The 26,475-nt window shown below is 35.5% G+C and overlaps 1 protein-coding gene across 2 annotated transcripts in view; it reads right to left on the bottom strand.

Moving 5' to 3' along the window:
• LOC149075432 (protein turtle-like) overlaps positions 1-26,475 on the bottom strand; it is a 590,018-nt gene that overhangs the window by 79,809 nt on the left and 483,734 nt on the right. For both annotated transcript variants that reach the window (XM_089242766.1, XM_089242765.1), the window contains one exon: positions 8,647-8,982. In XM_089242766.1, coding sequence (XP_089098892.1) covers positions 8,647-8,982 — 336 coding nt within the window. The remainder of the gene's footprint in view (positions 1-8,646; positions 8,983-26,475) is intronic.

The raw sequence follows: 26,475 nt of genomic DNA, 5'->3' as shown, positions 1-26,475 counted from the left end.
TCAAACTTCCCCATAGGGAATAATGGAAACTCGGATAATTCATTCAACAATTCACATAATTCAATTCGGCATTCAATCAATAAGTAAACACAATGATATAGGTAACGTCATAAATGAACATTAGTACGCTAATGTTTACAAATTAACTTACTCTGAACGACGAGAGAGAGAAGGACTAACGTTTAGGGCGATTTAGAGACATTTTCTGTTTGCAAACTTATTCTGTTTTTGAGTGACTTTCAAAAAGAACCTTATCAAATATCGCTTGGTTTTGCCTAATTTTTTAGGATTTCTGGGAAATGGAAAATCGCATTGTTCGTTGGACAGATTCATTGCTCGCACACTGCTACAGCTTTATTTGGGTGGTTTTCCTACAGAGTTTTGCACAGAGATTCCCACATTCTACACATCTTTCTAATTTCTTTTTATGCCATCATAAACTCTTGCTGGTGCGTGCAAAAAAGATCCATTACTTCATCTACCGGCAACTCCTAGACATTTTTTAACCTTTAGTTCTTGAATGACATCCTGATGCATCTCCAGTCCATGGTCTTTCCCCAAGTACACGATCTCTTCGAGAAGTAGCGGCTCCTTTTCATGAGCTAGAACCTCAAAGTCACAAATAAAAATACAAAGCCACCGCATGCAAAATGTCCTCTGAGGTGGCTGAGGAAATAGATGCCCACGTTCAATAATGCAATCAGACCATAGCATCTAAGCAGAATTTGAGAAATAACTTCGAGCGCACATACTAATGTCTACAATGACACATCTATAATAGTTTTTTATCATAAAAGTATTCACACTCGCACATGTGTTAATTTTTCGAGTGAGGCACGCTTACCGGAGACTTTGGGAGAGAATATTGCCCACAATTCCATAACACATGTGTGGGCGAAAGCAAAAAACTGTCATCTCAGTTTCGATAACGTGAAAATAAATAAAGCGCGAACTTTTTGCTCGTAATGCGAATCATCGCTCGTTAACCGAGTCAAACATTTTGCTCGTTAACCAAAGTTCTACTGTATAGTAGTACTATGGGAATGCGGCAAGATTATAAATACACTTTTGTATAGAGTTCTATATACTAGGTAAGTGATCTTTCATAAAGAGTATCCAATCACGTGTGTGAGCGACAGAGTAACGTAGATAGGGTGGTATAGTGCGTGAGGGACGAAATCTGATCCATCAAAAAAATAAGCTGTAGAGTGTGAAAGCATGTTGGTGACCTATAGAGTGTACAAGCATGTGCGAAACCTACAGAGTGTACAAGCATGTGCGAAACCTACAGAGTGTACAAGCATGTGCGAAACCTACAGAGTGTACAAGCATGTGCGAAACCTACAGAGTGTACAAGCATGTGCGAAACCTACAGAGTGTACAAGCATTTGCGAAACCTACAGAGTGTACAAGCATTTGCGAAACCTACAGAGTGTACAAGCATGTGCGAAACCTACAGAGTGTACAAGCATGTGCGAAACCTACAGAGTGTACAAGCATGCAATTGCGTGTTGAAAGAGCAAAATTGTGTCTTAGAGAGCGAGAGACTAGAAGATTGTGCAACCATGTGAGTGACTAAAACATTGTTTAAGCATAGGAGTAAGCAAGAGATTGTGTAAGTATGAAAGTGATTAAAAAGTGACCTACAGAGCGAGGAATCAGATTAGTAAGCCACAAAACGGGTGACTTAGAGAGTGTGTAAGCATGGAAGTGCCATAGTGTGCCAGAGATGATAATAGTGATCTAGACAGAGTGTTGAAGCATGCGAGCCACCAAAAGATCGACATAGATACGGAGGCATATTGACGGGTGGTGCTAAGTGGGCGTTAACTCAAAGGGGCAAATCAAAACAGTGTGTATTTAAGGATATAAGACAAGAACGGAGCATAACCGACGAAATTTGTATAGCCTACAGGCGACAAAACGATAAATCCGATTCTTTTCTTTACAGCAGTTACAATACTAGGGATAGTATTTACAACAAGAATTGAAAAAAAAAATTAAACCTATTTTTTTGTAATTTACGAAGCAGATTACTATTAATGATAGCATTGCCATGTCACATAAAATACATTGAGTCTTAGAGTACATGAATTTTTTCTCTTCGTTCATTTCATCAACATCCTGAAAAATTCGAATTATTGAAATGAACTTACCATGTGAGATTATAAGAAAGTTCATAGACTATTTCACAGACGTACGCCACAGACTACTTATCAATCACTCATATCAAAAATTTACTTTTATTCGTGAATTATTTATCAAAAATTTTAATTGTTAAAAATTCAATCAATTCATATAAAATATTATTTCATTATCCATGAAATGGGTATTTTAAAATGAGTTGTTATTCTTAATTAGAAATAGGTAATTGAAAAATTAAAAGAGAACTGTTATCGTGTTGACATACGAGAGAACCTTAGTTATCATCAGTTCGTGAAAAAAAAATGTAAATCACTTCAAGCCTGTATTAAAATCAAAATCAAAGTAATCATAGACATAAAACACTTGCGTAACGCATATGTAAAGCGGAAAATTTCCAAATAATCTTAGTCTATAAATTGAAAGCAACAAAAGAGCGAGAAAAAAAAACAGAGAAATTTTAAATTCAATAAGATGAAAGTAAGATCAAACTTATCCAGCATGATGAGGTGAGAAGAGAAGAATCCGAGATATATCTTTGTGAATTTTTAGGGGGAAAAAATTGGATATTGAAACGGGAAAAAACAATAAAATACGTTGAATCTCATCTAAAAAAATATAATTTTTGTTCTCAAAGATACAAATAAAAAAGAGAAAAAGAAAATAGATTTTTACAATCACTGGATACTTGAGCCTGTTTCAATATCTTGATGAAATATCCTATCGAAGACAAAAATAAGAGGCGCATGATATATATCTCATCCAGGAAATCAATTCCCTCTCTCTCTCTCTTCCGGAATTTCCTTTCTCGCAAAAAACGAAATGCATTTGTCTTCATATACAGGTAGTGGAATTTAATAAAGATTTTCAAGGTGAAAAAAAAAAAAATAAATAAAAAAGTGATAGTAACTTACTAAGGAAATATTTCTCGAGTGAGAAGAATATGGTTATGGCACCACCTTAATCAGAAGATCATGATTAAGGTAAGGATTCTGTGATCTAATGAGTTATGGAATCTCCAAATACTATCTCGAAAGTATTCCATGTCAATGGTGAGACAAATATGTTTTTTTTTTCTAATATCATTACTATAAATTCTAAATAAAAAATTGGGTCAGTTCTTAGTGCATAGGTTTCCTGTAAATTTCTCAGCGTTGGTTAAAAAATCGAATGGGATGCTCCTTTCTATTCTTAAAGGTCTTCGCGTTCTTCCAAAGTGATTCTTTCGTTTTTCTGTAGCTTAGTTTGTCTTGGTTTGGAGTATGCGGTTAGGCTTTGGAGACCATACTTACAGAGGGACATTGACTTCATCGAGGAGGTGCAGAGAAGAGCTATGCGTGCCCTTGTTGGCACACGGGTGTTCCGCAATGAAGAGAGAGACTTCATTTTTTGAAAATGTTTACATTTGAAGAGAGAGAGCGTCGACGTCCGAGGGATGATTGAGTGTTTAAAATATTCGACGGGATGAATAAAATGGACCAGGATTTATTAATACATCATCAATCAACTGCTTCGACATAGGGACACAAGGGGCAATTGACACACAACGATTGACAAGGGGCAATTCTAGGTTGTGGTGTATAATGGAGTTCTCCTCAAATAGGGTTGCGAATAAATGGAATATCTTACCTCCGGGGATCTTGAATTCTGACCCAATTCACCGGTTAAAGAGAAGTGCGATAAGCTATCCATACTTAGTTAGATGATATCTGGTGGACAATATGTATATTCATACTTTATCATAATTATTGTATTTTTATTGCACTTCCTGGGTTGCCGTATTTTTAATATGGTTCAGATATATTTTCGACAACCATATTTTTTATGGGCACCTTTTTTCAACCACCTCATTGTGCATTCTGTCTGCTGTGGCCTTTGTATTTGTATAATAATAAAATTGACGGACTCCACGCTGGTGTCCGAAAACAAATATTAAAACCGCTACTAAACCGTACAATGCTCGTCATAACAACTCCACCGAAGAAGTTATAATTAACAAAATGCTGAGTGCGTGTCATGTGCTCTGACGTAAGTGTCAATGCTTTGAGAAATGTGTGTTATGTGCTTGAGAAAATTCGGCATCTATCTTAATTAAAATTACCCGTCAACAGTTGCTTACTGAACATCTAAAGAGTCTGGTGGTTCTATTTACTATACGTTTATCCATAAAATAAATCAGTGATGGACAAACTTTTTCAGAAGCGGGCCAAAAAACAAAAAGAATAAAAAAATTGGCAGGACGGATATGTTCGAACAATGATTAATAAACACCCTATTCCCAGCATTAGCCGGCATTTGGTAAAACTCGAGGAACAACAGCTTTTTGAATGCTGGATTCTGCTCCGAACTGGCATGCCGGGAAAAGTTTGATAAAAATCATAATCTGAGAATTTGCAGAATATCTGTGACTTTTGAATTTTCCCAGCATGTCAGAACATACGGGTATTCCCGGCATGCTGGTCTCTCTCGCTGGTTCCATGCACGTCGGCTGAAGGGGGGGGGGGGATACTGTAGTTGGAAGTTTAATGCTTAGAAATGAAGTGATGGAATGTGTTGTATATTCTGAAGACTGACGGTGAATGAGACACAGATCTGTCCTTTTTACAAGTGTGAAAAATAAATACTGCAGGTACATGAAAAAATGTATCGTGGCCCTAAATGATTTTTTTTTAACACTAGAAAGACGGAAGGGGTCTGTGTGACTCTGCGTGCAATTTCTGCTCTTATATTTCGAGAAAGAATAAACCAAAGGCTTGAAAATGCCTGGACTTAATAAAATAACGTAAATTACCATGTTTGTATGCACCAAAACTTTTTATTATATTTCTTAGCAACAGAGATACGGACGTTGCTATAGAATACCTAGAAACATGGAAGGGGGTCTCACTGACCCTCCATGTACATTTCATTGTAGAACACATTTACCGTATAGTACTTCCAACCTTGTCAAAATTATTTCGATCGTCTCTGATCATCGGGGTGCATGTGTAGCAGTAGTAGGTAGGGCTTCCAAAAAATGGCTCGGGGATCCATGATGTTCTTTAGTCAGTCACCTCGAGGCGCAATTTGCCTGTTGTGACGTTGTATTTGTATTTGTATCTAATGCGGCATAATGCCATTCTAAACCTTTTTTTTTACTTTCATTCTTATCTGTAGATGTGGGTCAGTAGGTATCTCAAATTTTGTTGTCAAGCGTTTTTGTCCGACAAATTGCGTTTACGAAAATAGGGATATCCACGTATTCATGATTGTTGAAGAAATGAGAAGAAGACACAGATTCAACAAACAGGAAATTTTTAAGAGAATGACAAACATTTCGTGAGAAAAAAACCAAAAACAGTGGTACTGAAGATGAGAATTCAGGGTATAAAGACAACTACCCATCACAAATCATTTGAAAAGCCAGCAACATTATTGATGATGGATGTGCGAATCAGAATGAAATTATACTCCGACGGTTCTTCAGCTGATGCAAAATAAGAAACTGCTGGCAACAATAAACACATACCAATATTGAAGGCACAAAAAGTACCTGGAACTACACCCAAACGTCAATTAATGTCTATGACTATCCGCAATCTCAATTATATCTCGTCTACCAGTTTCGAAGTTCGAAGAAACTACATTGCAGAGTATGGAATATTGTGGGACCTTCCTTAGGACGCCATACATTCTATAATATTTTACGAGAAACTCATTGCTTATGCAGATACTGATTGCACACCACTGGAATTACGTAAGGTGAGTTTTCCCCGATCGGAACGACAAGCTTGGTTGAAACCCTTTAAAAAGATAATCGTGCAACAGCAAAAAAATAAATACATAAATTCAAGGTCACACTCGTTGACCCTATTCAAATCCTGGAAACAATGTAACACTGCAATCCTATAGAAATATATTCCAGAGCAAATTAAAATCGCTCAGTCCCCAGTTCCCTCCCCATTGACGCAGGTGAAGACGTTGTTTTCATGGAATGCTTCAACACTGAATAACAATAAAAATAGATGAAGCAATATACGGGTTTACCCTTAATTATTACCGTTATAACTCTATTGCCTCAAAAATATTCTATCATGCTTCAAACTATAAAGATGTTCAAAAACTGTAGAGAAATGCTGAACGGTCACACAGCCCCGTCTTTCTAGTGTTAAAACACTGAAATTGAAAATCTCTACTATTTTGAAATCTGCGGCGGTCCGGATAGAACCTCTAAGTGGGCCGCATCTGGCCGCGGCCAGTAGTTTGCCCAACACTAGGAAAAATCATCAAAAAACTTGACACCAGGACATCAGCATAATCTTGCTACAATTTGGAACCATGAACTAGATTATCACACTTATATCTTCACATATCTACTAAATAAAAATTATAATTTACTTTGTCAAAAGAGTAAACAGATTCTAAAAAAAATCCATGTAAATATTTTATGTACGTATTTTATGCATATTTATTTTTCTATAAAACTTCATGTTTCTTTAATATGACAACGCTATATTAACTTATTACTGAATTAAGAATCGTTTTCATATAAGTGTATGCAATTAGTTAACCATCTAAGAAAATAACTAGATCGATTCTGATTCTAGTGTTGAGATAGATAAATAAAATAAAATAATAACATTATTAATAAAATACAACAAGAAGATGTGTATCGTCATCATCATCATCATCCACTGGCGAACCCAAAGTCCAATTTCTCCTTCACCATAAAAAGGCGGATCGCGTACAGGAAAAGACAGCCGACTATAAATAATTTACATTTTTATTAACGTTTCAACGTAAGAAAATAGGAAGAAGAGAGCAGAAACGTATCTCACAGTGTACGGTACTGCCTCTATTTCCAATCTCTTCCGCCAAGGCACGAATAAGAAAAAAAAGAAATGTATACTCGTATATATAAGAAATAAAAAGATATATTTCTTTCCAGGCGATTAGAAAGAAATTGAGAGGAGAAAACGGAAATAAAAATACACTACAAGATGCGGAAAAACTGAATTTTTTGTTTTTTTTTTGGGAAAAAATATGTATTTTTCTTTCAGAGGAGATGAATTTATTGCTGGGTTTTCCTTGTAGAAAATTTCATGAGAACATACATTAAAAAAAATGTGTACCTCATCCAGCAATTATTTTTGATATGGCGCACGTTTTCTATTAACGATTGAACAAGAGACGTAACGTACAATTATTTCTGCATTTCCATCTTTGACTTTCATAAATCATTATTGGCTTCTGCAATACATCGCGATTTTAAAGAGAAGAAATATTTCAATATTATAATGGTTTTTGTTTTTTGTTTTTTTTGCATTCAGGTGAATGACAGTGTTTATGGAAGAATGGAAGAAACTGACATTCATTTCTCATATTATAAAACTTTAAATGTTTTTATTTGGTTTTCTCTTGTTCATTTTGTGCATCTGTTTGTCATCCAAACTAAATTCGTGGGGTATTGATATAGTTTGGTGACTAGACGTCTGCTTGGAAAGATTTTTCACGGTGTCCTGAACAATTTTTAAGTCCCTGGGGAATCTGATATAGTCTTATATTATCCCGAGACAATTTAAAATGTTATATTTTAAATTTCACATTGTTCCTGACGATAATGCTCTTGTTCGTAACAAAGGAAGAATAGGAAAATATTTTATCAAAATAATGATATTGCGCTAAGCTCTAGAATGTATGTAATGATGGAAAACAGTTTTTTTTCGGATTTTGGAAACACCGAAAATAGCCACAGTAGTGGGTTCCAAGTCTTTACGTACGTTTCGACTCACAATGGGTTTCGTCTCCGGTGGAAAATCTCATATTCCATTAACGACGGCTATTCTATTGAAATAATTCTCCAGTTTATAATGGCCATCCAATATCATTAGTTATGTTCTTCCAATAGTATTAGTAATGCCATTTCATTATTATTAGTTATGCCCTTAAAATAATATTGGTTATGACCAGTTATAATCCTCTAATATAATTGGTTATGGCCAGTTATAATCCTCTAATATAATTGTTATGGCCTAGTATCATTCGCTATGATCTCCCAATATTACCGGTTATGATCTCCCAATATTAGCGGTTATGGTTTTCCAATATTATTTGTTGTGTTATTCAATATGATTGGTCACGTCCAATTATCATGGTGAAGAACTTATACAGTAATATTATTGGTTGAGGCTGGTTAGGGCGTTCCAACATTATTGCATACATTATTGCATACTGGAGTGTTTGTGAGAATTGGTAAAATTTGGCACGTATTAGTGATATTTAGCAAGTATTGGCGACATTTGGGAAGTATTGGGGGCATTGGTTAGATAAATAAGCCACATTTGTGTCTCTGATTAGTATGAAGGATACCTCGCACGTTAGTGGGCGTAAATGCTTCAATTTATTTTCGAAAACGGCTATACATTGACTGTAAGATACTAATTTGAAAGTATTTAGTGAGTGCTTGTGGGTACAGGATTTATGACTACCGGTTTATAAAATTTAATACAGAATTCTCTGACTCACCGATGACTTTGAGCGTTATGACTGTGTTGACAGTTCTGGCCTTGTGGAAGTCGACCCGACACCTGTACTCGCCAGCGTCTTCTTCCTGAACTGGATCGAGTTGTAGAAACGCTGGCCGGTTGATCATGTTGAAATAGGCACGGTGGTCTAACGTGGACACTGGCGATTGCCTCGCCTGGTCGAGGGTCCCCCTCCTTGCGTCCAGGGTATATATCGGCGACGGGGCTTCGTCCTTGTACCAGAGGATTAGCGCGACTCCGTCGTCGGCCGAAGGCGGTGATATGTCACAAGGTAGAGCCACTTTTCCTTTTACGACTGCAGTGTACAATATAGATGCTGCAAAGAGAAACATAAGGAATATAATTAGAAACCGAAAGCTCTTTATCTTGAACACATTTCAAATTCAAATAAAAAAGCAACAAAAGTTTTTACGTTGTATTATACAAGTATTTCTGCAGGTAATCAGAAGTAGGGGCGCTTGTTATACCTTGGGACATTATTTTTCAAACTTTCTTCCCAAGTCAGTTTTTACCTTGAAATTTTACAAAATTAACTTTTAGTACCTGTATTACTGCATGGAACATCGGGAAATATTTGCCTTTCTGTTCTACTATAACTACGGGATATGGATTTAACACCGGGCTAAAATGTCTACGCACAACATTGGGGGGTCTTGTATTTTTAATATAAATCATATAAAGAAATAAAAAATATGAATATAATGACGCAAAGATGATTATTAATATATAAATGTTAAGACAATAAATCCGGTTATTGTGCATAATAACAGGTTATTATGTGTAATATCCCTACTAAATCGTTTTGGTAAGATTGAAGAATTTCTCAAAAATTTATCACTTTTACCCACTATTATGCATATTAGCCGATAGTCATTGGTAAATTTAATAAATTTCCTTAAATTAATCTCTTTTACCAGGGATTATGCATAATACCCAAGCGTCGCGTCGTTGGTGAACATAATAAATCGTACTATATTATATGCTATACATGCGAATTCATACACGGATTGTATCATTATACCGGGGTACGATCGTAAAAATTTCTGTTGCACACGCATCCTATCTACTATATGTTTTGCCAAACAAATTGGACTAGGAAATGACCAAAGGTGGACAGAAGGGAAGAAATATGGGTAGCTGAAGTTTTCATAGGAAACAAGTATAGAACTGAAATTCGAAATACAAAGCGTATTTAAAAGCAAAGAAGAAGTACCAAAAATTAGTGTAAGTTGCGTATTTTTTCAAAGGTAAATTAGGAAAATTTCAAATATTATGGTCTTCCAAGGTGCGCGATGTTCCACCATTTGTAAAAAAAAATATGAATAACTCTATTGACAGCGATTGGTATGGTTGGCATATAATAACTATATGTAGTTAACTAAACTTGCAATGTTCAGAAGAAACACGGCAAAAACAAGTGCACAATGTTTTTTTTTTTTTACTAAAACGTGCATGTTTGCTCGATTTCGCTCAAGGTCACAGGCAAAGAACTGCAGCAACATTCAGTTGTGTGTGGCTATGTTTATTTTAAAACTCTCTTGCACTTCAAAAACATCAGAAAAAATTCAATATTACTAAAACTATTTCAAGTGTTTCAAAGCGTTACTATGGTCAAGGTACAACAGTTTTTCCAACGTAAAACAAAGATTAAACTATTGATAAGCAAATGAACAGGATGCCCTAGAGAAACGGAGAAGAAATACCTTAAAATTCCACGCGTGATCCATGTTCTCATTTTCACAAAAAAATAGCTTTGATATCCTTTTTAAGTGACTGAAAAAACAATGGCCACATATAGGAGAGGGGAAAGTGATAAGCATATTATATCTGTATAGCCGGGTTTAAAATATATCTATTTTTTTTTCTTTAGAGTTGACTCCTCAAGACTTATGGCAGAACGCACCGAACCGCAAAAATGAGGCTTGCTAGAATATTTTCCAAAAGCTGTCAGCGAACAAAATATTTTTGTCGTGAGGGCATGAATTTATTACCTTAGGGATTCGAGTAATGTATAGATATATATAAAAATGTGTATATATGTATTTTCATCGTAACCTTCAAGTAACGCTCTGGTTGTTAAAGATGAATTCTGTTGGAAATTTACAGGGTCCTGGTCTCTCTAGTGTTGACTTCTTGAAGAAGAGTATGTATGTGTATATATATATATATATATATATATATATATATACACCCATTCTTTTTTTGATGTGTGTGTGTGTGTGTGTGTGGGAAAAGCATCCACACGCACATACATATATAGAAGGATATACACACATGAAAATGTACAGACACAAGCGAGAAAATGGTACCGAGTGATTTTTCTGACACTTTCCTCTTCTTTTCGGCATGAAATAGGAGTTCGGCAACCAAGAAAGAGATAGCGCCTATGGGGAAAGAATGGGAAGTCTCACTGGAAATATATGAGACAAAGACTCTCGAGAACATGTCTCGAAAATCAATGCTATCCAAGGCAGAAGCATTCAATACTGAGGAGAAGAGATAGATATACGTGTATATTATACTTATCGATGTATATATATCGAGTGCTGCCCCAATATCACTGCAGATGAAAATGGGTTGTGATACGTTTCTGATAAGACGGCATACCCTCTAATACGATGGTCACTGGTGTGTATAAGATGTACTTATGTGATGAAACACGTCAAATGGATGGGGGTTCCGTATGGGGTATTACGAAGAAACAAACGAAGAATTTTCAAAAATTCCATTAAGTTCGAAAACAAATAAATCCTTGGAAATGTGTTACTGATATCTATATTTCTTCATCCATTATTCATCCAACTTTCGACTTTTCCAAGATAGAATCCAGAAGAAATTTTTTAGGTTTTAATTTTTTAACCAAATTTTGTGTTACGATATGCTGTAGGTTGCAGTCAATTATTGCCTTAGAAATCAACGTCCATTTCCCTTTTCTGTTCTTAGATCGAACATTAAAAAAACGTATTGTTTTATTTTTCGTTTTTTACCACTGCTTTTGTTTTTATCTTTTTTAAATCAAATTGTTGTGTTTTATTACTTTTTTTATGGATGTAAAATACGTGGATACTATATTGAATAGTATCACAGAATCGCCCTTGCGGGTGATTCTGTGGGTGGGAACAAATCAGGTAGGAGCGAATATTAGTGAGTCTCTGTCAGAATACCGGGATTTACTATTATCCGCTAGGGAGGGGGGTTCAGATGTGGCAGTGATTCCAGTGCTGGCAAGGGGTAGTAGGGGATATAGGAGTAGGATCCACCAATTCAATATAGGCCTGAAGGACATTTGCTCCTCACTTGGGGTCACGTTCTTGGAGCTTCCTGCATTTACCGATAGGTGGCTTCGTTCGGATGGGATCCATCTAAATAAGAGAGGGGTCTGGGAGGTTTACGATAGTCTTAGGTCAGGTTTTTTACTCCCAGACCACGTAGTCGGGAATGCGGGTTAGTTAATGATAATCACAACAGTACTGACGGGGAATTACCCACCTCTGACTTGGATGGCTTCTCGATTGACAACAAACCTTCGGGCAAATTAAAATGTGTGTTAATAAATGCCAGGAGCTTGGGTAACAAGAAAGATTTTTTAGAAACTATGATAGTTGTGGAGGACTTGGATCTTATAGCCATTACAGAATCTTGGGCAAACGATGGGGATGAATCTTTCTTACACATCTCCGGATACGATACTTTTTTGAGAAATAGATCTGATAGGAAAGGGGGTGGAGTGTTGATATACGTGAAATCATGTTTGAAGGCTAGAGAGTGTAACGTGCAGAGAAGTGATATTGAAACCATATGGGTTGAACTTGAGAACAAAAGACGTCATAAGCTTATTGTTGGGGTTTGTTACAATCCACCGAATAGGGATCAAAATTATATCGCCAAAATGCATGATGAAATTTCCTACATGTGTAAGCGAAAGAGGGTTCTCATACTAGGGGATTTCAATTACCCGGGTATTGATTGGGAGAACCTTTCATCTGGAAATCAGTATGAAAGAGACTTTCTTAAGTTGGTGCTCGAAAATTTTTTGTATCAGCATGTATCAGAAGCCACTAGGGGTACTGCTATTTTGGATTTAGTTCTTACTAGTTCTGAGGATCTAGTTGAACATGTTTCGGTGGGGGAAGAGTTTTCTTCCAGTGATCATCGTATCGTCAGATTTCACTGTAACTTTTCCTCGGGTAAGTTTGATAACAAAAGACTGGTTCCTTGTTTTCGGAGAACTAACTTTGATGTTTTGAGAAGAAGGTTAGCGGAAGTTTTCAAAGACCGGTTGGAATCAGTAGGGGTGGTAAGTCAATGGGAAGAATTTAGTACGAAGCTGTCCTCTGTTTTGCACGACGTCATACCCTTTGTTCGAAAAAAGCGTGTTTGTACATCACACCCTCTATGGTTCACGGATAGCGTGCGGAACCTTTATCTTGAAAAGAAAAGAGCATTCAGAGAGTATAAAAGTGGACGAGGTGACCTATCATTGTTTACTGATAAAAGAAGACTGTTGAAGAAAGCGATAAGGGATAGTAAAAAGCAAGTTGAATCTAGGTTGGCAGATAACATTGGCTCTGACCCAAAATCATTTTTTCGATACGTCAATAATGGATGTAAGGGGACAGTTGGCCCCCTCTCGATAGGAGGCTCAAAAGTAGAGAGCAATGTAGGCATGTGTAGTGCTTTCAATGACTTTTTCGCGTCGGTTTTTAATGGAGATAATGATATTCGATATACGGGTGTTGCATGGGGTAATAAAACGCTCAACGATATTCAAGTGGAAGACGTGGAGGTCCTAAATCTTCTAAGAAATGTATGTGCAAGCAAAGCACCAGGACCAGATGATATCTATCCCAGGGTTCTCAGGGAAGGTGCTAATGAATTGTTGGGGCCAGTCGCACAGATATACAGGAGTAGTGTTGCTGAGGGTATCGTCCCGAGAGATTGGAAACTGGCTAACGTTGTTCCGATATTTAAGAAGGGTAGTAGAGAAGTGGTGTCTAATTATCGTCCAGTGAGTTTGACGAGCTCCCTCTCGAAAATTTTGGAAATTATCATCAAAAGGCAGTTTGTGAAGTGGATAGACGAGAATAATGTATTGTCGGATAATCAGCATGGGTTCAGGAAGGGGAAGTCAGGTGTAACTAACCTCCTTTGCTTCTATGATTACGTGACTAAGGCTTTGGGTAAGAGCAAAAATGTCGACGTGGTTTACCTTGATTTCCAGAAGGCATTCGATCGGGTCCAACATGGCAAACTCTTGAAGCGTTTACACGAGATTGGAATAGGGGGCAACTTGCTGAATTGGATAGAATCGTGGTTAAGAGATAGGTCGCAACGAGTTATGGTGAACGGGGAATTCTCTGGTTGGACAGACGTCACAAGTGGAGTTCCTCAGGGAAGTGTCCTTGGCCCCATACTTTTTTCACTTTTTATCGACAAACTCGATCAGGGTATCGATGTAATTACTAGCAAATTCGCAGATGATGTGAAGCTAATGGGGGTAATCGGAAATGAAAGCGATAGGGAGTTGCTCCAGACCAACTTAAACAAGATTGCAGCATGGGCAAATGAATGGAGCATGACGTTTAGCGTAGATAAGTGCATGGTCGCTCATTTTGGTTCGAACAACCCACGGTTCTCTTACGAGTTGAATGGTGTCACTATCCCGGATGCAACTAGAGGCACCGATTTGGGAATTCTCATTGACGAGCGACTTAAGTTTTCTGAACATTGTTCAGCGGTTGTCAAAAAATCGAATAGAATGCTTGGTCTCATTTTCAAAAAGGTCTCTTCGCGTTCTCCTAAAGTCATTCTTCCGCTTTTTCGAGGCTTAGTTCGTCCTGGACTGGAGTATGCTGTAAGGTTTTGGAGACCATACCTACAGAGGGACATAGACTTGGTTGAAGGGGTGCAGAGAAGAGCTACGCGTGTCCTTATTGGCACACAGGGCTTGAGTTATGAAGAAAGACTTCATTTTTTGAATATGTTTACATTGGATGAACGCAGGTGTCGAGGAGATATGATCGAAGTGTTCAAAATTTTCAATGGGATGGATAGGATGGACCATGAACTTTTAGTACACCGCCAATCGACTGCTTTTACAAGGGGACACCAGTATCGATTGGTGAGGGACAATGCAAGGTTATGGTGTCGCAGGGAATTTTTCTCCAATAGGGTTGTTAATAAATGGAATAGCTTACCCCCGGAGGTAGTAAATTGTAACACAATTGACACGTTTAAAAAGAAATACGATAAACATGTTGGGGTAAATCGAGAAGCTATCCATTCTTAGAATAAGACAACCATAAGTATTCTTTATGGGCATTGTATAATATTTTATCATGTGTATATATTGTTTGTAATTTGTGTTAATTGCATTTTTAATTGGGTTGCTGTATTTTTGAATCATATGACAACCATATTTTTATGGGCATCTTTTTATCAGCCACCTCGTTGGGCATTTTGCCTGTTGTGGCGTTGCATTTGTATTTGTATTTGTATTTGTATTTGAATACCCAATAATTATACACGTGATTTGTTGTGAAAATCTAATATGGAAAAGTGTCTTTTTTGGGATTTGATTAATAATTACGGAGTTGCACTCTCCACGAAGAGGGTTGATTTGACAGTGAAGGAGAAAAAATTACCGCATTGTGGCAAAACAGTGTTGATTTTGGATTTTTTCCCCTTTCAAATAGACCTCATTTGGCTAACACTTTACAAGTTTGGGGATAAAATTGCAAATTTGCGGACGAAGGTAGCACGTAATAATGTCGTAACATCTTTTTGCACGAACGGAAAACGTGTCTATCGGGGAAAAAGACGATCAAAGTTGGCTTGTAATGGAATTGAGCATTTCAGTCCATTTTTAAACAGCGGCAACTTGCCACTGGGGAAAAGATTTGCTTTCGCTTTTTGTTTGGCACGTGTCTGACTGTTTCACTACTCAGACGTCACAAAAGTTCAAAACTTGCTAATTATAACTAGATAAACATTCATCCGATCTCAAAAGGGAAAAAAAAAACAACCTTTTAGCATTTTTCCATTAGTTTTGCATAAGAAATCGCGGTTGTAATTATTGGGATGTCGATACTAACCACCCTGCATATATCTTGTGCGTATGTACTTATATTTTGAATATTTTGTTTATTTTTGTAATTAGTTTCTTTTGTCAGTAGAACGCATACAATAAACAATGTTAAAATTATACATAACCTTTTTTTTCTCATGTTTTGTTGCAATTCCAGTCTTTAGAATTTGACAGCTCTGACCATAAAATATTGAACCAGAAAGCCAGATGCACTCAGTATGATATCACTTATGGGATTTATAATTCTCCATCAAAGATTACAAAGAGATCTGTCATTATGATCTCCCCAAAACATTTTATATCATTCAATGTATACCGATAATAATTTAGAGTAAAAAATTGAATTGTGTATACAGTGATGAATTATATTATATTCTGCATACTTGATACGGAATTCCGCTTTAATGAAATAATTGAAATCAGAAATCATTTAAATTCATCGGAATAACGAGAATAAAATATCAGTTTTGATGTGTGCATTTTATATCGCTCTTGAAGAATCGCATCACGAATTATCACCTATCTGTAATTTGTCGAATGGAGATTCACATATGTTAGTTCCATTCGTTTTTCTACTTTTAAATGTAAGATTAGAGAAAGTGCAATTAGATGAAATGAAATTATTTTATTTCATCTTGCAATGCTTTCAGGACTTTCAGTTGTGAAAAATGATGACAAATTATGGTCAATTAGATGAAATTGGAGGTATTAAAATAAAGCAAAATTATTCATGTATAATAATGATGATATTCCAGTCGCAAACTGCGCGCGATTGGATGTGGAGAAATAGTCTAAAAAGTATTCCCAGCTGTATTTAGTTTCATGTAATTGGAAAAAATTCTTACAGAAATTATCAATTATTATTCCCAAACTGAAGACCAATGGAAAACGGTATAATAATATTTTTTTTATTAATGTGCAAGTAAATGAGATTTCTCCACCTCACTCGTTAGATTGCAATTGATCTCACAGCTAAGGACAACTAATCCGACTTTTTTCCGATGATTCATAGACACTTTCCGTGATTCCTTTCTGAAGATTGTTCTTTATCAGAAAATGGCGATATACCTGTGATCATCGGCAAGGATTAAGATTGTTTTCTCTTCACCTCATTCTTTTTCCATAGACTCGGGTGCGGTCGCTCGTTAACGAAAATCCTGAGCTCTACGTTTTCAAGATAAAACGAATCGATATTGGGGTGCACAATTCATTTAGTCGGGAAAGCTCTACTTAAGTTTAGGAATGATATAAATAATCAATACACACACACACACACACATAGGAAAATGATTTGAAATATTAGAATGTCGAATTACAGATATGTACGATATCTGTCAGGTAAATAATTACGCGACAGTATCAGTGGATAAATTATTTCAAATAAATGCATTCATGAAAGAAAGATTTTAAAAAATGTATTTTTGTTTTGCATATTCCAATCGTTGAATTTAGATATGCAATTTTTTCAGAATACCTAATAACTTCAGTTGAAAACTTGAATGAACATGATGCCATAGTTCATGTCTAAAAACTTTCTATCTTTGAAAAATTTGCGAGTAATAATGATATTTAATATAATCAATAATATAACTAGAATCTTTTTTATTTATTAGTGTAGGTGTAATATAAAGTGTGTAATGCCTTATCTTTAAACACCCTCTATCTTTTAAATGGTTAGTTTGCAGGTGATAAAACAAACTCTCAAATGAAAAAATATCAAAACAACATGCCGGGAATTTGATGTGCTGTACATTTCAGTAGGGTAGATATATATACTGAAATACAAGATTTACTTTTTATAAGCTTCCCCTCTCTAACTTTCAGTTAGGGAGTTTTTGGGCAGTCTCTTCAAGCCGAAGAAAAAAATTCTACGTTTCTAAGTGCAATATTCACTGAAATATTGCTGATAGAATTTAACGGGGCATCTCAGAATTTCGAAGAGTTGTGATAAACTGCAACTGCAAAAACATGTTTTTTGAATTTTTCTCGAATTTGTACCCAATATATATTGTTCTTTCTCTCATTTTCAGTGATTTTGAACTCAAATATATCGACTAATATTGTACGTGAAGACATTGAAATTTTCTTCGTTAGGGTCAGAAAAGACAGAGTAATAACATTATAATCGGATAATTAAATTAGATAGCGGACAACCATATAAAAATTAAGTGTAGTATCTGGATAAATATGCGTTGTCTAGTAAATCGAATGACATACTCGAAACTGTCCCGTTATTTGGATGCATTTTATAAATAAAAAGTACGTTCCTGTCTAACGGTTAAAAATAAAAAGGGTATACGAGGATAAGACTCTATTACAAACTGTAAAATGATTGAACATATCCAGTTAACAAGTAAAACTATAAATTGATGTTTTCTAATGCAATCAATCCTGATACACACAGATAAGTGGAACTGAGTTCATTGATCCATGAATTCGATAATTTTCAACCTGATATTACATTTAATTGCAAGTAGGGAAACGTATTTTAAATATTGGTTTAAAAAATATAAGTTATCAGTTATCTCATCTAACCAGAACGATCATACAAATTTTATCCTGAATAAACTAAGGGCAGTTAAGAGTTTGAGGTTTAAAAACTAAAACCTATTATTTCTAATGACAGTTTAAGAGAAATTCTCTATGCACGGGTACTTCCGTATATAATATATGAATTAACTATCTGGAGAGGAGCGTACAAAAGTCTGTTCTACCTATCAAGCGTTTTTCTGATAATTTTCGACGGGATTTTCCTGTAGATTAACAATAATATTTTACGAGGCAATGCATCGCTAATTCATTTCACCGTATGTGAAGTGTACTTGTACAAGGTTGCTACAAAAATACCGATTGGTTATCCTAGCAGAAAAACTGCACAAAGAACTGCTATACGAACAGAAAATGTACACCATCTTATATATAAATGTGAAAGTATGTATGTGTGTATGTTTGTTCTTTATACAAATCTACAATTTTAGACCGATCGTCGCCAAATTTTGCGTATATACCGAACAACAGGACAGGGATTGAACCATAGCCTACTTTAAAATTTCATCAGAGCTAAGACAATGCCCGAAATGTGCAAAAAACCGTCTAGCAACAATGGTTCCTGTATCAAAATAATCACTTTCGAAATGTTTACTTTGGTCACCGTGGTTTCCTAAGAAATACGTTACAGACATGCACATGCCTTTACAATGGTTTGCCACTTCTTTAATGCTGCCAATATTATGCGTAACAGTTTGTGCTTTGAATGGTTTGACACCTTCTCAATCTACCCACTAATTTAAGAAAACCCGGGCTGTGCAGGGTATTACAGCTAGTATACCAATACTTTTTATTTATCTTATTTATCGCCATTGATAAATTATCATTTTGGGTAAAACAGTGTTTGTTTTTGTATCTGTATTTTTGTCTTGTTTCGTTTTGTGTTGTCTAAATAGATAAATAAATACGCTGTATATCAAACGTGTCTCTCTGGGCGGTAAGCGGCCGTGTTGACCACTTGTCTGTATATCAAAAAATAAATACTGTGTTCTATCGAATATGTGATTTCCTTTCAGAACCACTAACCATGCTATAAAAACAACGCCACGAGTTCCTGGGCATTGACACTGCTAATCTGACAAAAAAAATGGGTGTATTCCAAACGGAATGATACAGATATTTTCAAGAGTTTGTTCAAATGATATATATACGGAAATATTTCAACTTAAATAATTAAGTAGCAGACGTGATATAGGCCTATATAAATACCGGAAATTTGCATACTGTGGTGATTTGTTTTTTCGCCCATCACTTCAAAAGCAATTGCGAACAAGTCGTAATTTTCATAAAATATTCCGCATTTTTACTTGGTCAAAGAAGAAATGCAATCAATAACCCCTGACGGTAATATGGGCAGAGAGAGATATTGAACATAATTTTTTTTCTTTCATCTTCTTTCTCTCGCTTTTGAGTTTCTCTTGTTATCGCTTCTCCCATTTAATATATTCATGAGAACATCAATTTTGCCTCAGAGCTTAGCAGTCGCTTGCTCTTATCTGGTTTCCTGTGCAGCGAAGGTGAATCGTAGGCGGTGGATATCACAGTAACGAAAACTTAGTCAACATTCGGGATCAATAGTTTCCTTCATATCGACTGCAGCAAAGGGATTATCTACACCATAAGATATTTTAATTCTCCTTAAACACACAGCTCTGTACGTGAAGATAAGTCCCTACTTTAATCCCCCGGACTATCACTCTTTTCTTTTTTTTTGTTAGTTCTTTTAATTTTTACTTACCTCTTTCGATTCGACTCGATGTTTGGCGCTTGAATGCGAGGAGTGGGTACACTTATTTCTTAACATTGAAGCTTTTTCGATTTTCTTTGATTTTATAGATTTTTTTACTCGGGATTTCGTAGTAAACTTTTGATGCGTTTATAAGAACAATGTTTCGAGTGTTAAATCTTCTATTAGAGCTTAGAAAGAAAGTTAAGCATGGTGCTTATTCTTGGCCACCTGTATCAGTGATATATTTCACCGATGTTGCTTATTCACCCGGTAACTTTATTCCTAATACTCGAATTATATTAGTGCGTCAAAAAGTTCTGAGACATATTTTATTACGGAAAAATGAATACATATAGATGTTTACATACATATGTTGTTTTTTGTGGGTGGTAAACTAACATTAGTAAAATGCGCAAGACATATGTTTTTAATTGCAATCAAACTGAGATTATAATTATTACAATATGTTTTAATTTTATTTTAAAGGTGGTACCTAAGCCCCCTTTCATTTTGCCTTGGGGCTATTATGCTTTTGAGACGGTAGTAGAGACTTTTTTGGGGCGAAAATCAAATATTTTTTGATTTTCGTAGAAAAGTTTCATTGGCGCATTAAGGGTTCCGCTAAAAACCTTCCGTTGGGAACTTCTGCCTTAGAACCTCTCACTTTTTGAAGATTAAAACATTTTACACAATGGCCGCTACATTATTCCGATGAGCGTTATCGTGGGAAAAAATTATTTCACGAGAAATATTGCTGGGTTGCTTTCCGTTGATTATTCTATACGGTTCTTCTAATCCGTTGTTTTATCGCATCAACCTGACTCCTTTCCTGCTATACGAGCCTATTCCTTCGCCCAAGTGACTTCTTGTAACAGAAAGGGATGCATTAGGTTTGCATGTATATCCCTTTGTTTAATTCTGCAACAAAACAGAATATAGTATGTCATCTGTCGTAATAAATTCCCTCGACAGAGTTTCAGTTGATCAATCCGATGAGCGGTACATTATAATTGCCAAGAATGTTTAACAAAAATTCCTATTGGTATTTCATGTTGAAAGAGAATAAATTTGATCCCATTCCACAATGGTGGTCCTTTGTCATAGTATATCTATAGTCGAATTACAATTTCCAGCACGTGTATCTCCTGACATAGTGGTATTGGCAACACGTCAGTTAACACAGATGGAATCAACGTGATCTTCTACAGATTTTGCGATTGGCTTTCTATCAAAATGTTCAACACATAATGAAATTAATTTAGTATGTTATCGAATTATTGAAGGCGAAGCTTCTATTACGATTTCATGTGAGTAGATAACAGAAAAGAAGAATTTCATATAGTATGAAATGATTGAAATACAATAAGTAGATAAAACTCAATGAAGAGAAACTAGAGCAGACTGTGAATATACATGAACATTTCAAAAACTTTATAGGCTGCGCGAGTAAAACGCCTTTATATCACTGAGAAGAATTCGTTTCGATGTGATTACACTTTATAAATTGACACGATTTTTTGAGCGTCACGAAAATTGGTCAGAATTGGTCACTTTGAATAGAATTAACTTTTATCGAACATATGCGAAAACAATGTTATAAATATCTCTTTGAATAGATGAAACTGTAAAGTTTCAAGTGAAAAGAGTTTAATTCCAGGATAACATCATCGGATAGCACATCAGTATCGTAAAAATGAAGTATAGTTTTTGAGCGTTACGAGAACGTCATGAAAATTGGTCAGACTGTCGCACCTGCTAACTTTCGTGCAGCACATCGAAGGCAATGTTTAAGCCTTTATTTGGCATCGATGCTCCTACGAAACTCTTAAACATTCTATTTTTATTTGTTAGCTGTTCATGAGGTTTCTATAATTACCAGCAAAATGACGAAGGTGCCAAGCAAGAACGATTTTTGACCCTTGTATTTTGAAGGGAAATACCATGTGTGGAGGAGACATATTGCTGTACATTTTTCAAGAATGATAGAAAAGTTAGCTGGCAAACAATAAATTATATTTTTATACCATTCAAATCTAGGTAAATCATATAAATATAGTGCGTCTGCGAAGTGCAACAACCTATATATTTTTTAATTATAGACAATGTTCTGTCATATAATAGCAATCGATACCACATTTGATTTACATAGCATATAATCCTTCAAAAGTTTTCTTCTCTGGATGTTTAAATGCATGCCAATTAAAGGGTTAAATATTTCATTAAATATATAAGATTTGAAATTTCTAGTAATAAGTGTTAAATTTTTCTGTGTGAAATCATCGAAATACACAATACTGACGCAAACATGAAGTCCAAAAACTCTGACAGATCAAAAATTGGTATATCTGTGACCCCGGCCTGATATTATCTTATCTGAGGTGTCGGGATTCATCTGAGCACGATCTATGGGAATGTAGTGGAATAAAAGCCAATAAGAAACATTTGAAAAAAATAAAATATGATCCGAAATTATTTTTTTTTAATAATCACTTGCTGCATGCCAAATAAATTGTTCCGAAAACATTGAAAACGATTTAAGAGAAGATAGCGGCTTGCGAGAATTCAAAAAAAAGTTGTCAATGTCTCTCAGATTCAATGTCTCTAATGCGTTACTAATTGACGTATTCACCTTGAAAATTTTCGGCCGTGTCGAGACACACGTCCCACGTTAACTTCTTCCTGCGGAACTTTTACATGAATACTATGTAATTATCCCCAATACTATCAATTCCATTGCGTCACGATTACTATTTCACTATAAGTACAGTTTCATGATGCACATATCAGTGAGTGGGCGCAAATATTTCTTAAATACTGTACACCCGAAAAAGAAATGAATAAGCCAGGCGTTTGCGTACAAAAAAAAGAAATAAATAATAAGTAAAGAATGGGTAGAAAAAAAACCCCACCGAAGAAGCTTCTTTTTTTTTAAAGAAAAAGATCTTTTGTACGGGATGATAATAACTTTCCACAGTGATCTTAAGTGGATGATCCAAATGAAAAATCGATGGTGGAACAACTGAGTGCCTTTTAGAAGATCCACTATTTTGATGACATCCCCGGTTTCTTTGTTATTTACCTTTTTTTCTGTACATCCTCCCCTTTCTTATACTTTTCTTCAGACTTTTTTTTTTCTCTTTACTTCTTTCCTTTATACAATGCTGGTAAGCCAAACTTTTTGGAGAAAACGCAGACAGCATTTGTAATGCTCGCAGCGTTGGGAAAGTCTCGTGCTGAGCACTAAATGAGAGTTGTAAAAAATATAAAAAAAATAAAAAAAACTTCCTTCCGAAAAACCACCTACTTTACTGATTTTTTCTTTTTAGTACTGATTTTATTTAGCTTCTTATATATATAAATAGATTCTTTTTCTTTTTTACTTAGCTCCTCATTCCTCCTCTTTCTTGGAAAAAGTCAGAGTAGGAAAACATGCTTCTGATAGTTCAAAATCAAAGCAAAAAAAAAAAATTTCAAGAGGAAAAAAAAAATACTTGTTTTAACAATAATGATGATTTTTCACTGGAAGAAAATAAAAGATACCTAAGACAGGATTTTTTTTACAATTTTTTTCTTTATATTTTTGTGGTTTTCATTTTCAGTCCAGGGAATTGGTTTTATGGAAATTGGATTGGGATTTGATATGCATATTCAGAAAAGTGACGGAAAAAATGGTTGCTGTAGAAAAATATACATGCAGCCAGTGTATGTTTTTTCTCCTCTCCTTAAGAGTATTTGAAGGACGTGTTTTATATTCAAGTGGGAGAAGTAATTTGCGTTTTTTTAATGGGTACTTATTGTTTAGGAGACTGACATGTCTTGTACTTGAGACGGTTCTTTTTGTTCATCTAAAATATGGCTGAAGAAATGGCGGTTCAGAAAAAAGAATTATTGTGATAACTAAATGACGTTAATGTTGAATGAAATATTTATGTTCCTGTCTATGGTTTCATACGCTATGAGTTTTATATGAATTAATCACCACTTATGCGATGATTTACATAAGAAACTCCAGTCTTTTTATGTTTCACCTTTAGAGAGACTACCGGCAAAAACAAAAATGTATACCTTTTACTAACAATGGGGTACATTGGACCCACATTGAATAATTATACTTTTTTTAAAATTTTTTATAACAGACATGCATGAAAATGATTTAAAAAGTATAATTGCATCATATAGCAGTTGATGAGATTCATTTAATAAAACAATGGGTTGTCAAACACAAAAAATAAAAATTGCATTATGCATACATGCACTTCATATGATCCCCCTGCACCATACAAAACTCCAGTTTTTCTGAAAAAATGGGTTTATACATTTTGAGACACGTTTTGAACTTCATTTGAATAACATGTTTTGCAATATACATTGCTATTGCATGCAATGTATTTTTTTCTTGCGGCTTTTCTTTGATGGACACATTCCGCATCGAGTTTTCTTCTTAGGTGACTCGTCATCATCGCGGCTGCCTGATAAATCATCTTTGAAAGCCGCCAATTGTTTTTCAAGTGAAATAAGAAAGTTTCTTCATTTCTGGCATTTATTTTTGCTGTCTTTTTAAAACGAAAGCCAAACAATGTAGTACAAACACCATTGTGCATCTTTTAGTTTTCCTCTTTCTACTATAGCACCGAGTGATTTGATCCATGGTATCAACACCAGAATTTGTTTCGTTGTAATGCAGAATAATGCGTGGCTTTTTCTCTGGTGTTGAATTATCCACTTCAGGTTGATTGTGCATTGCGCTGAGAAGAGTGACCATTTTATTTTTCTTCGGACAGTAAGATACCACAATGGGATCTTTCTGAAACCCAAAAAGACTGTTGTTTACTGTCTTGCACTTTGCCTGCTTTTACAAAAACAATTTGAAGTCCTGTCTTATTTTTTCGGATAGTTCCGACGTACGTGAGTTACCGTTGCTTCAATTTAGGAGCTAGAGATGAGCTAGTGAAGAAATCATCGGCAGTTATATTTCTACCAACATATGTTCTTCCAGGTCAAGAACCACTCTTTCACCTTGATTGGTTTCCCTCTCTTGTTATGATCTCTTTCCAGTGTATGTCTGCATGTTGCACACATAACTTGTTACGCTAACGCAGATAACCCAGAATTTTATACAATGTTTTCCTGGTTTACCAGGTATGTAATGCCTAAAAGAACAACGCCCTTTGAATGTAACCAACTGCTCGTCCACACTTACATTACGACCAGGAATAAAGCATGAGGAAGAGTTTATATCGAGTCATCAAATACGTCTCGTATGGGGGAATAGTTTATCATTAGGGCTTCTACTGCGTCGAAGTTCAGCATCATCAAAACGTAGATTAGAGTTTATTTTTTGGAAACGATCCCTGCTCATTGTATGACAAAAAATTGGACGACCATTTTATATTTTCCACAGTTGTGCAACATTTTCGTTTCTAGATTTGAACACCCAAATTAGAACCAATACACCTATATATTTTTGCAACTCTTCAATATCAATATTTTTCCATGCACTTTGACACATCATGTTACCTTCTTTGTGGGTCCATTTGCATATTTTGCTAGGAGTTTTCTCTCGAAAAGAATGAAGAAAATGCCGATTTTTCACCATCGACTTCCCTGCTCGCATACCTGGTTGGCCCATTTTTGTATCGAACTATATTATTTGCACATGCACGTCTTTGAGAAGCTTTGTGGGGTAACAAATTCCAACTCTCCACTCCGATTTTTGAGATGAAGACGGATGAACGTCCAGAAACAGAACGGTTTGTTGCCATTTCATCATCGGAGCTGAAGTCTGAATCCTCATTGTCCCTTGCAGATGCACTTTCAGGCTGCTCAGCATCACTTTCACCACCATCATCAGTAGAGATATCATCATCACCATCAGAAAAATCGTCATATTCATCGAACAAAATTTTTCGGATTTCTTCATTGGAAAGACCGTCACGTGCCAGTATCTATAAAACGAAACAGAATTTCGTTCGAACTCACAAAAATTTGAAAAAAAAAACCCCTTGCTTTCAACAAGCACCAAACAACCAAACACAGGCTTCTTCAAGTAAGTATTTGACTCACCTCGTTAGCGCCAAATACATTTTTGTGGTTCAAGATTAGAAAATGGGGTTTGAAAGGCAGGGAGATGAACAACTGCGCCCCATCGGTAGTCTAAGGGTTAAACGAATGGCATTCTTAGGTTAAACAAAAAATAATTTGTATTTAAATTATAAGCATATACTCTGCACCGAATGATGAACATATAGCAATGAAATATGAATGAAAATTATGCCAAAATGTTTTTTTTAATCTTATCTTAAATATGTGACTGAATGCCAATTTTTTAATTTGAATTCATTAATCCCATTCTTGTTGCCATTTCTTTATTTGCTGTCAGACTCACTTACAGTGAGGTTGTGACTGCATCTGAGGCATAACGCCAGTAATTAAAAGGTAGTCGAACC

This window comes from Pholcus phalangioides, unplaced genomic scaffold (assembly GCF_987345545.1).
Source record: "Pholcus phalangioides strain wild (caught in Gottingen) unplaced genomic scaffold, Ppha-v1.0 ptg000015l_1, whole genome shotgun sequence".
Taxonomy (NCBI): domain Eukaryota; kingdom Metazoa; phylum Arthropoda; class Arachnida; order Araneae; family Pholcidae; genus Pholcus; species Pholcus phalangioides.
This window is presented reverse-complemented; position numbering and strand designations above follow the sequence as displayed.